Below are 11962 nucleotides of genomic sequence, written 5' to 3'. Positions count from 1 at the left end.
TGTGGCATTGCTCACCATTTGAAGCACACTTATGATGGTCCCAGCGAGACAGCAAACAATACATATATATATATATATATATATATATAATTATTATTATTATTATAACCGTATATTCTTATTATTATCAATATGATTATTATTATTATTATTATTATTATTATTATTATTACAACTACTACTTTGAGCAAAGGAATTATTAAATTGAGGGAATTACTTAATTGTCCTTTTTATTAAAAGATGTTTTTATTTTTGTTAATGTGGCAGAAGTGAAATCTTGCTTACTGTAAAAAAAAAAAGCTGTCTAGTCATCATGAATTAAACGCTAACAAAGCTGGAAAAATACCAATCGGCTAAATTGGCTCTTTTAATTAGAGAGCTAAAATCCTTGATAATTAACGGTAGACATTTTTGGATATACCATATAGATATTTACACCCAAAATGTCCGTGAAATTTAAAAGTCTGCAAAATTCAGTTGAAATAGTAAATATGACAATCACAATAAAATCTATTACAACCGTGGCTAATTTCTGTTATTTACAGAGTATCGACAATATATCTTTTTAAAATTTCTCGCATCAGTCTCCTTTGGCTTTGACCATGTCAGTAAAATACACGTGACTATTATTTTGAAACCATGTTTTGTTTGCGGGGGGGGGGGGGTCAAGATATTACCGTGGCTAACTTCATCGGGTTAATTCGGGCTGATTCATTGTAGACCTATTGGGACGTTAGCTAGGTTAGCTACTAGCTAAGAGACTTTGAGAGGGCTGTTCACTTTATTCAGGTAAGATTTTATCTCTTGCCGCGCAAAGCTTTTTTTTTTTCCATATACACAGAAAGGTATTCTGCTTGCTTACAAAACGTTTGCTATGTTTTGTTACTTTACATCCTCATGAGTACCACAGAATGAACAGCTATCCACTAGCGTTAGCTAACCCAGCTACTACAGTAGTATTGAACTAGCTTGTCCATAATGTAAGAGGTAGCTAAGAAAGTTAGCTGGATAAGAGATAATGTTGCATATACATATAATGTTATATATGCGCAATTCCATCTTTTGTACCTGGCATGTAAGTTAGCTAATGGCTTAGACGTAGGTTAATGCTCACGATGTCTGCTGCCTGCTAGCTAACAGCTAACGCCTACATTGTATTCGTGATGAATTATTTCGGTTCTGTTCTGTCATTTTTAAGTAGCCTTCGTTGTATTCCTACGATGTAAACTAGCTCCAGACAGTATAACGTTAGTCACCGTGCTATATACATTAAACAAGCAATGGATTTCCAGACCGAGGGCTAATGCTTTGCTAGTTAGCTACTAGGTCCTGTGAATGATGTTAGAGCGGCTTGATGTGTGGTCAGATCCATTTGAATGAACGATGTGCATGTTTCTGCTTACAGATAAACAGAGATGGACCGGCTGCTGAGGCTCGGAGGAGGGATGCCTGGATTGGGACAGGTAACACCTGTAATGTCATTACCATGCAGGAGATGGAGACTCGGAGCTCCAGCAAGCCTGTATACTGTAGACTCTTTAGGGTGAGACTGAGCAGTACCTTACATCACAGCTGCAGTGGATGGACAGGGATGACGTTTGCTGTTTTGGCTGCGTGTTCCACACTGTGTATATAAAATGAAACCACTGTAAGATGAAAGTGGAGAATGGCACTTTGAGTTCATGTTGTTAATATTTGTACTGGATAACCCATATAGGAATCACTTACCTCTTTATATGTTCTCCCCAATTTAAGGAGATTTTCCAAATTAGCATGAAGTGATATGTGTAATACTGGGTTCTGAATCCTTTACAGTCCTTGAATGCTGGAGGGCTGCAGCTCATGCGCGTTACTATGAGCTGGGTATCTTCCCAGGGCTTTTTTGTCATCAGTCTTTTCTTCAGTGAGTGACATCCAGGCTCAGAGGGCTTCAGGTGGGTGACGTGGCACGTCAGGAACGTCCCACTGTAGTTGCTTTATTAGCATGTTTCATGGAAGGTCTAGAAAGGTAATGCGTTGTCCACAGCTACTTAGATCTGAGCTGGTAAGATGCTTCTGTGTACTTTAGAATTCACCTGCTTTCACTCGCAGTTCTATAATCAATAAAGACGAGACATGCCATTCCACTAGCAGTCCATATTGCACTGTATTTCTGCTCTTTTGGACTACCAAAAGTGAGTAGGCAAAATATTGTCAAAATCGTTTTTTGGCACATTGCTAAAAAATAAAAACATACTACTGATCTTAGAAAAATAAATAATAATTTGTCAAGCCATGCAAAAAATAAGATTTGGTCACATACACGTTTGGGTTATAGCAGATATCCCCAGCATTCCAGAGTGACTGGCATATTTATCAGTATGACAGGGGATCAACTCCCCTCGATATCAAACCCAGGACCTTGTCATTTCTACCTCTATGCTGTACTTCTAAAAGGTGAACCACGGGAACATCAGAGTCTTCTTTATTTCAAGTCCAACCTTTTTAAATTTGCATCCAAAACTGCAAAATGTTTAGCCGTCCAGTTATTCAAGCACGGAACAGATCAAATGATGAAAGCTGCATTTTTCCTTTTGTATAATTGTATCATTACAGTGATCATATTTCCTGTTTGTGCCTTGCTACCTAGATGATGAATTTCCTAGATTAGGGAAAATAAGATGTTAGCAACCCCCCCCCCCCCCCCCCCCCCCCCCCCAAAATGCCCTTAAGCCTATTTATGACTTTCCTATATTTTCATCCTGGACTGATCTGTCATGTAAATTCTGAAGGGTTTACAGAAAACTTTTCTCCCATTAAAATTGTGTTCTTGTAATCATTCATTAGTCAGGAAAGTTTTAGGTGTCTAATCCATTTTTGTCAGTGTGAATTCTGTAATTAAACACCTTATCTGTCACAATAACAGTTATGAAGATACAATTCCCATCCTGCATTTAATGTTAAATGTGATATGCACCTCATCTTGTGCTGAAGCAATAATAGCTGTTTTCAGGTATTTTGTATGATAGGCAGTCACACCAACATTTGGACTCTTGGGACGTGTTTGAGACAAAGGTTGTCCTCTGTGGATTACAGATTAAATGTATTTTGTTTGTTTGTTTGCTGAAGCTGTAAAGTGAGTTTGTTTGGGTTTTGTAAATACCTTCACTCTCACAAATTTGAATAACACTGTCCTACCAGTCAGGGGCACTGTTTTGGCTGGCTGTATGGTTACTGCTCTGGCTGTCAATTAATCACTTTGTAAATAATGATTGTTCGTAGGGATACATGAATACGATTTCTTTCAGATTGAGTGAGAGTTCATGTGTTTTGGTGCTTGCCAATATCATTGCAGATACTTGTACCAAAATGAGTTTCCCACTTGGTGTCAAGCAGTCAGAGGTGGAACAGTGAAGTTGTTGGCATAAATTATGGCAGTTTACATTAACACACACAATCTGCTTTGGTCCAATCACTGAACAGGAATAACAGAATTCTAACATGGACCAGGGGACGAGATGTAACCCACATTAAGAAATGTTGAAACAGTGCACCAGATAAGATGATCTATTGTTGTCACTGACGCATTGTGGTCTGTAGACGTTGCTCTGGCCTAGCTGGCATCTGTAGCAACAGCTGCTGCTGTTTGCCGTTAGCATCAGGACTCGTGCTCAATTTGAGACGTTTCATTAGGCTCCTGTATTGGCGCTGTAGTGCCTCCTCTTGAAACCTTTGTTCTCTGCTTTGCTTTGTCTGACATTTCGTACAGTCTGAGCGCAGTACCATACGCTGCACTTAAGTTATATGGTATCGGAGCTTTTTTGTGAGTACAAGTATGCATACATGAGCACAGTATCGGTCGATGACCTGATATCAGAATCCATGCAGCCGTCATCGGTAGCAAGGTTTGTAACTGTTATTACGAATGGTGGGTTCAATTCTAAACAATATGCCACATTTCAAAGCATAAAATCCAGATTCCCTGGACACTGCACGTTCTTTCTCTCTTTCTCTCTTTCTCTTTCCTTATGGCCCTGTGGTGAGGTGGTGCTCGGTAGGGAGGGAGAAATCTCCAAACTCGCTCCGACTCTGCCAATTAACACCTCCAGTAACAGGCTGCCTCCTTCGGATTCACACTGCTCCCGGCCAGCCAGTCATGTAGGGCGGAGAACAGAGGGGGAGGAGAGACTGGCAGCCATTTCTTGCTTTTTTTCTTTCCATTCCTCTCTGTGCACTTTTCTCTCCTTTGTACATGAAGCCAGAGTTGTTTGATTTTAGGAAAAATGCTCCTTGCCATCTTTGTGGCTGTTGGGTGTGGAAATGGACTGAAAGTTGCCTAATTTGAAAACTTTCCTTTTGGGTATTCCTAACACGTCCCCTTCACGCCCGGTCCCATTCTCAGAGTACGTCCTGATTGGCTGTTTGTTTTTCAAATTCACACATGTCCATATGGCCTCTTGAGTGCATTGTATGGGGCCAGGTCTGAGCCTGCCTTATACTCCCTGTAATTGGCTCCTAGTGGGTGCACGGTAATCGTCTACTCCATATAATCTTCTGTCGTTTCCCTTTGGCGGTCGTGTGTTTCTAGGTTTCGTCTCACTTTCTGTGCCGGTGTGTCGTTTGGGATTGTAACCCCCCCCACCTTTCGACATGAATGTTGATGAGCTCCTGCTGGCGGACAACGCCTCTTCAGAGTGTGAATGTTCCCCTGAACCTGCTGTGTTCTCTTTTTAAATCTGTGTGCTATTTCATTATGGTGTACCGATCACACCCCCCACCACCCCCTAATCTCCTCCAGGCGTTAAAACATGTCTGTGCATCTGAGATTGTAGGAGGGAACGGTCTGTAGTAGGCCTCGATGTGCACGTGTGTGAGGGGTCAAAGGTCATCTTCGTGATGAACCATGTTGCTGCTCCCTGTGTAATTGATAGGACCGTTAGACATTCCTCCGGCATGTGGTCGCCACGCTCACTTTCGCAAGTCATTAGCAGGTGTCGTTAAGGAGCCTTGTTAATTAATACTAGTTTCAGTGTGTCTGGGGTTGGGGCATGATTCATTTTTGCAGTGTTAAACATGTTTTCTTGGGGAGAAAGGCTGAACATTTCTGGAGTGTTAAGTGTTACTTGGTGACCACGCGAGGCGCAGCCCAGCCCTTCAGTAATGAGAGCTCTCTTTTGGCCCTGTTTAACCCTACTGCAGGATAGCATGTGTTGACCACACACAGCGTAGGAGGGAGGCCAGCTATGGCTCATACTACAGACCCAGAGGCGTCTTTCCGCCTGTCTGTTAATGTGCCTGTTCACCCATGCGTTGCCTCGTCGTACTGTATCTCCCCACCAGTGACCGTTGGTGTTGTGTGTTTGACGCAGGGTCCTCCCACTGATGCCCCTGCTGTGGACACAGCTGAACAAGTGTACATCTCATCTCTTGCCCTGCTTAAGGTGATGAAACACACACACACGCGCACACACACACACTCACTCTCCTTGAGCTTGTTACTCATAAGAACTTGCAAGTGCACTGGACATAACTGTTTCGTGTTGGCCATGATTCCAGAAAGATTGCTGATGCTTTACATTGTGGCATGTGAAAACGGTGTGCCTTTTTCTTACATGGTTTGGAAAAGCTTTGGTGTTCGGCCGCGTGTTCAGGTATGTGGCTCGTTCTTCTTCCCCCCTGTCTGGTGCAGATGCTGAAGCATGGGCGTGCGGGTGTACCCATGGAGGTCATGGGTCTAATGCTGGGAGAGTTTGTGGACGACTACACCGTGCGTGTCATCGACGTGTTCGCCATGCCACAGTCCGGAACAGTGAGTCCTGCTGAAGAGTCGCCCCGCACCTTTAGGCATAACTCTAGCAGAAGAAAACCACAGCATTCTTTAACTTTTTATGCTGGTTTTTTTTTCCCCTTTGGTTTGTTGTCATTGTTTACATAAGGTAGCGAGATTAATGAGACATTGTTGTCATGCCAACTTTGGCAGTGTATCTGCTTGGCTGATGAGATGTTGATTCTGTTGACAGGGTGTGAGTGTGGAGGCAGTGGATCCTGTTTTTCAAGCAAAGATGTTGGATATGTTGAAGCAGACTGGAAGGTGAGACCTGGGAATTCAGCTACATACAACTAACACCACCTGTAGTAGTGTCCACTATACGAGGACGGAGATGACCGTGTGTGTGTGTGTGTGTGTGTGTGTGTGGCAGGCCAGAGATGGTGGTGGGCTGGTACCACAGTCACCCCGGCTTTGGCTGCTGGCTGTCAGGAGTGGACATCAACACGCAGCAGAGCTTTGAGGCTCTGTCTGAGAGGGCCGTTGCAGTGGTGGTCGACCCCATTCAGAGCGTGAAGGGAAAGGTGATCGCAGGCTGGACACTCTGTTTCCTTTTACTACATGAATGGTTATGAGGGGGCGGGAATCGGATTTACACAGTTTATTCTTCTTTTTTAAAAATCCCTAACATATCGATCGGCCCGGACGTGCTTGAGATATGAGGGCCACATGGCATGTAGCATCGGGACATGCAAATCATGGTGAAATTATTCATACATCAGAATAGGCTGTAAAATGTGTAAATCAAACCAGTAACACCAGGATCATGATGGCTACTGCTAGTTTTTTGATATGTGAACTAGTTTCATAGATAAGGGTGTATCATTCCAGAAACCACACAGGCAAGTCTGGTTGGCTTCACTCAGTGTGGTGATGCGTGTTAGATTTTCACATGAATAATCTTTTTCTACTTCTTTTAAGATGAGTGTTAAATTGGTGTAGATTTGCTTCCCCTCATCCTGTTCCTTTTAAAATACAGTTTAAGCTGCATTATACCTTTATATATTCACTCACCACACATTTTCAGATACTGTCCACAGACACTCTAAATAAGGCCTGCTCTGATAGGACCGCACACTCCTGCACACTCCTGCTGTGATAGGACCGCACACTCCTATTTTCTGCCCATCCTACTCCGTTCCTCACTCTTTTTTTTTTTTTTTCTTTCTCTTCATTAGCTCTCCATCACGCACACAAGGACACACTGTCTCGCTTGCTGGTTGTGTGTGTGTGTGAGAGATTTCCTGGCTTCATGACGCGGTTCTATTAGCACCTTCTCTGAGCTGTGCAGGGAAGTGTGAGGCAATTCCAAGTCTCCGTCTCCACTGTGGGGGTTGGATGGGAAACCAAACGGGGTATTCTGCTTGAGCTGCATTGCGGGGAGGAAGAGCGCAGGTGTCCACCAGCCTGGGGGTGCACTTTTACACGCCATGTTGTAGATATTGTTTTCTACCATTTGTCATTTCAATGGAAACATAATTCTACTTCACTCAGCACACTGCAAGGTCCAGAAGTCTTGGACAGTGCGAGACGTTTTATTTATTTATTGCTGAATTAAGTTGAACCTCATTACCAACTAAAATACGTTTAGTATTTGAGCATCTTATAGTGTGTGTGAGTGCGTGTGTTATTTGAAGCTGTGTAATGCACTTTAAAATACGTGTGCGTTTACACCATCAGAGCCTGGCTGTGTCGTGGGAGCGGGGCATGATAATAGCGTGATTCTAGAAAAATTGCAGGGCTGGCGGTACGTACCGTGGAGAATTCAGCCTCACGCATGCAACTGCTTGGCTGCAGCCACCAAGCTCGGCGGCGGCATGGCAGTCAGAGCAGGCCAGAGCAGCTCAGCCTCCTGCTCTGCTTTGAGCGGTCGTGCTCGCGGAGAACGCAAAACTCTGCTGGATTTTGCAGAACTTCGCTAACGAGTCTCCTGGGTGTGGAGGCGCTGTTTTGTGCTTGCACATCCAGTAATGAGCTCCAGCCATGTTCTCTGTTTATGCTTTTGTTTTTTTTGTCTGTTGCCTGACCACTAGCTCTGATGCATCATTGACGAAATTGCTTCTTACTTTAATGGTTAATTAGCCCGGGCACCATATAAGTGAGATGTTAAAGATCATATAAGGTCAGAGACAGACATACGGTTCTGTGGTTGTCCCAGGACTGACTCTACTTCTTCTGTGTTGTGGGAGTGGTCTTATAAAATCCAGGACCAGGAACATGAGCACCTAGCTTTACCCAGCAATCCTGGATTTAATTTAAATATTGATAAGAAATCTCCAAAGATAATGGGGGGGTGTGTGTGTGTGTGTGTGTGTGTGTGTGTGTGTGTGTGTGTGTGTGTGTGTGTGTGTGTGTGTGTGTGTGTGTCGTCAGCAAGAGCCTTTTCCCAGTCACCTTCTCTGTTTTGTTAGCTCATCCACATGGTAGCACGCGCTCTAACAAGGGTAGCTCCAATACATTTTACAGTCTCTACATTGCCAAGAGCAAATTGTACAGATTGCTATGCAGATCCTGGAAAGTGTGGGGTTTTTCATTTCTTTTATTACCAGCCGTTGACATCAAAAACACACTTTCCCACAACTAATTTGTTCAGCTACATTTTGCGTAGTGGAATGATGAAAACAGAGGACAGGCTACAGCGTAAACACACAAGTGTGTGTGGGAGTTCTGGAGCCTTGGAAAACAGCCGAAGGATACGGTAGAGGAGAGAACATGTGACATTTCTATCAATTCGTCCTTGTTGTGATGGTGGGTGTGTAAGTGTCTCTCTCTAGTACCAGTGGCCTGGAGGTGTATCCATGAACGAGAAGCTTAAATTATCTTGGCTGGACAGCCCATGAGTCTCCGCACAGCCTGCCAGTCTCCACACAGCCCAGGCTGCACCATGGAACCTCGCCAAGATGCAAATGAGCTGCCAATTGGCTATTTTGCTTCCACACCCCTGACATGAACTATGTATGAAAAAGGGCAACGAGTCCTGTGTGGTTTATCCAGTACACATGGAAATGGCCTTAAATGTGTGTGTGTTCCTGGAGCACGTGTGGTAGAACAGGTAGTGATAGTAACACCAGGTCATGGGTTCAGTTCTCAGGGAGCACAGGTACTAGCATCCTGATGAATATTTATGAGTTGCTTTGGATAACAGTGTCCGCAAAATGCTGTAAACGGAGTATAGAAACCAAAGAACAATGATGGTCAGTGTCTCTTTATTATTAAACCACAGCATGTATTGACTTGCGGTTTATTTGTTTCTTTTCCAGCTAATTGTTGTTGTATTCCTAATTAGATAATGAATTTCCCTCCAGCCACAGCTTGGAGAGTTTGAGTACAATCCTATAAAAACAGTTTGATTACTGCAGTTTGAAGACTTGCCAAATGTACAGTTATGTTTACGGCATTTGGCAGACACACTCATCCAGAGTGCTTTACAAACGTGCTTAGCTGTCTACTTGGAGAAGTGTCCTTCGCCATTATAGATGGGTTAGAGCCCAAAATACTCTTAAACTGAGCTACTGCCAGAAACGAGAGTCAGCGCTGAAACCTATACTGAGAGAAGTGATCAAATATACAGGGCTATTAAATACAAGACAGTTTGTGAGCTATTAGACCGATTAGCGTTCAGCTGGGTGCTGGAACAGGAAAGAGTCTTGATTCTTATTTTCCATGAATGTTGAAGGATGGTGGGTCAGGCTTGTGCCTGTAGCTCTAGGAGATCCAGGTACAGATCATGTTTTCATCACTGACCTACTTCATCTTGTCCCTAGTGTGCAGTTATGAGTGGTATTGAATTTTTATCTTAATTGCTGTGGCACCCTTGACTAAGGGGAGATGTTTGTGTTGATTTGTTGATCCAAAGTGACATTGGATAAGCAACTCGAGTCCTTGCCTGTCATATTGTGGATTGCAGTAACTCACTCTTTCTGTTGAATGCTCTGCCACTTTCTGCTTTCTTTTCTCTCTGCGTTTTCCCTAGATCGTAATTTCTCTCATCCATTTCTTCCCTCGTACGCATATCACTGCACCCTCGGTCTTTATTCGCTCTTCACACAGTTCACCTCTCTGTGCGTTTCTGCCTATCCGTGCAGGCACTGTCAGTAATCTCCTTCTAGCTGCGCACAGACAGCATGTCACTGAATGTCTGCGAACGTCCCACTTTCCTCCGTCGGCCCTGCGCACACGTGCGTTCGCCCTGCGTGTCCTGCGTGTGCATGGTGTTGATGTGACATGATCCCTCAGCAAACAAGCTCACCTGCGGTGTCTACCTTCTTTCCTTTCTTAGGAGTCTACTGCTCTGCATATGTTCAGGATTAAATTCACAGATCATTTACTGGTCAGATTTACTTGTTAGTCCCAGTTTCCTGAACAACACGGATTTCGTTTTAGATGAATGATGACTTATAGTGGGGTAGAGTGCGTGCGCGTGCTGTGTGTATCCACATAGTTTGTTGTATTGTGTGACCTGGGTGTGCCTTTTTCCTTCCAGGTTGTGATTGATGCCTTCAGACTGATCAATGCTAACATGATGGTGTTGGGGCATGAACCACGACAGACCACGTCTAACCTGGGACATCTGAACAAGCCCTCCATCCAGGCATGAGTGATGCACATGCAGCTGCCCCTTCTGGATTTTTAAGAAATCTTTTATGCACCAAATATTTATTTTGCACATAAAACATGAGAATTGAGCCTTTATTTATTATTAAGTAATTGATTTGTTTTGTATTAAAATCTGTCTTGTAAATGCCACGTGTTTTCCTGTTTTGTAATACTTTTTTATTCCTGCAGGCGTTGATCCATGGCCTGAACAGACATTACTACTCCATTACTATCAACTATAGGAAGAATGAGCTCGAACAAAAGGTTTTTAACTCCATTACCCTTAAACCTCGGTAGTTTTTAAGTTAAAAAGGCAATTTTCTCTGTTCAGACTATTGATGATGGCATTTCTTATCACATTGCTCGTGCACGTGTCTTCCAGATGCTCTTAAATCTCCATAAGAAGAGTTGGATGGAGGGCCTGACCTTGCAGGACTACAGTGAACACTGCAAGCTTAATGAGACCATCGTAAAGGAGATGCTCGAACTGGCCAAGAACTACAACAAGGTGGGTGAGCAGGAGCGAGTGGTTCTGCTGTACTGGCCTCTAAGTGAGAGGATGAGAGAATGCGATCTCTCGAACCCTGAGCTGCGATGGAGTTTGGGTCTTCCCACGTCTGACACAGTCAAAATTTGATCTGTTCAGTAATTTAATCACATATGAAAGTGTCTCAGTTCACACTGCCACAGTGATAACACATCTGTTTAACATATGAAGAAAAAAGATTGGATCCGGGCCACTTTTACTGCATGTGTAAATGTAGCTTTAGTTACTTATACACAGGCCAAATACACGAGTTAAAAACTAATAAATGGATCATAAACAATGATATATTAGATGGGTCGTCCCCCCCCCCCCCAATACGCCACTTGGAATAATGTTCCTTTTCTTACAGGGGAGTTACAAATGTAATTTTACATTATGCTACTCTTATCAATAATTTAATGCCTTCATTTTGGACAAGGTTTGGTGGTAATATTTATTTAGCTTTTTCTGGATTTACTGAGCCCTTTATTCACTTCTTTGTCATCCTAGTAATTGTTGTTGTGGTTTTTTTTGTTGTTGTTTTGTCTCCTCAGGCAGTAGAAGAAGAAGACAAAATGACTCCTGAACAGCTGGCCATTAAGAATGTTGGAAAACAGGTGATAAGAACTTTCCAGCTTTTGACTTAGTAGACATTTATTATTTACATCTATTAAAACTATTGTTCCAGCTCTAATTTGTCTAATTTCAGATATTACAGGGTTAGTGAAATATTTTTGCCTCTGAAAGGTGTTGTTTGAAAATAAAACTAAAGAAATATTACATCTGAGCATTGGATAATTTCTGAGCAGAATTTTAAGTGTGATCTCACTCTTTCTCCCTCTCTTTCTCTGTGTGCAGGATCCCAAAAGGCATTTGGAAGAGCATGTGGATGTACTGATGACGTCCAACATTGTGCAGTGCCTCGCCGCGATGTTAGATACGGTTGTGTTCCAGTAATAGCTTTCGCTGTGCATAAATGTTCCTATTCAGCATCTGTTTTGTGTTTTTAAGAAATAAATCTATATAAAAAACAA

General features: G+C 42.9%; 1 protein-coding gene across 1 annotated transcript; it reads left to right on the top strand.

Annotated features, from left to right (window-relative positions):
• Nucleotides 1-688: 688 nt before the first annotated feature.
• psmd14 (proteasome 26S subunit, non-ATPase 14) lies at nucleotides 689-11962 on the top strand. Its single transcript, XM_027018345.2, has 11 exons — nucleotides 689-789; nucleotides 1406-1463; nucleotides 5349-5420; nucleotides 5669-5788; nucleotides 6000-6070; nucleotides 6180-6330; nucleotides 10290-10397; nucleotides 10592-10666; nucleotides 10785-10910; nucleotides 11483-11545; nucleotides 11787-11962. Exons 2-11 carry the CDS (start codon nucleotides 1416-1418, stop codon nucleotides 11883-11885), a joined length of 933 nt encoding a protein of 310 aa, XP_026874146.1. The 5' UTR covers nucleotides 689-789; nucleotides 1406-1415; the 3' UTR covers nucleotides 11886-11962.

The sequence above is a fragment of the Electrophorus electricus genome, chromosome 26 (assembly GCF_013358815.1).
Source record: "Electrophorus electricus isolate fEleEle1 chromosome 26, fEleEle1.pri, whole genome shotgun sequence".
NCBI classification, from domain to species: Eukaryota; Metazoa; Chordata; class Actinopteri; order Gymnotiformes; family Gymnotidae; genus Electrophorus; species Electrophorus electricus.
Note: the sequence above shows the minus strand (reverse complement) of the source record. Positions and strands in the feature narration are given on the sequence as shown.

Coding starts and splice junctions, on each gene's coding strand:
- psmd14 (XM_027018345.2), top strand. CDS start 1,416: ATGGACCGGCTGCTGAGGCTCGGAGGAGGGATGCCTGGATTGGGACAG. Junction 5,789..5,999: donor CCATGCCACAGTCCGGAACA/GTGAGTCCTGCT, acceptor TTCTGTTGACAG/GGTGTGAGTGTGGAGGCAGT. Junction 6,071..6,179: donor ATGTTGAAGCAGACTGGAAG/GTGAGACCTGGG, acceptor TGTGTGTGGCAG/GCCAGAGATGGTGGTGGGCT.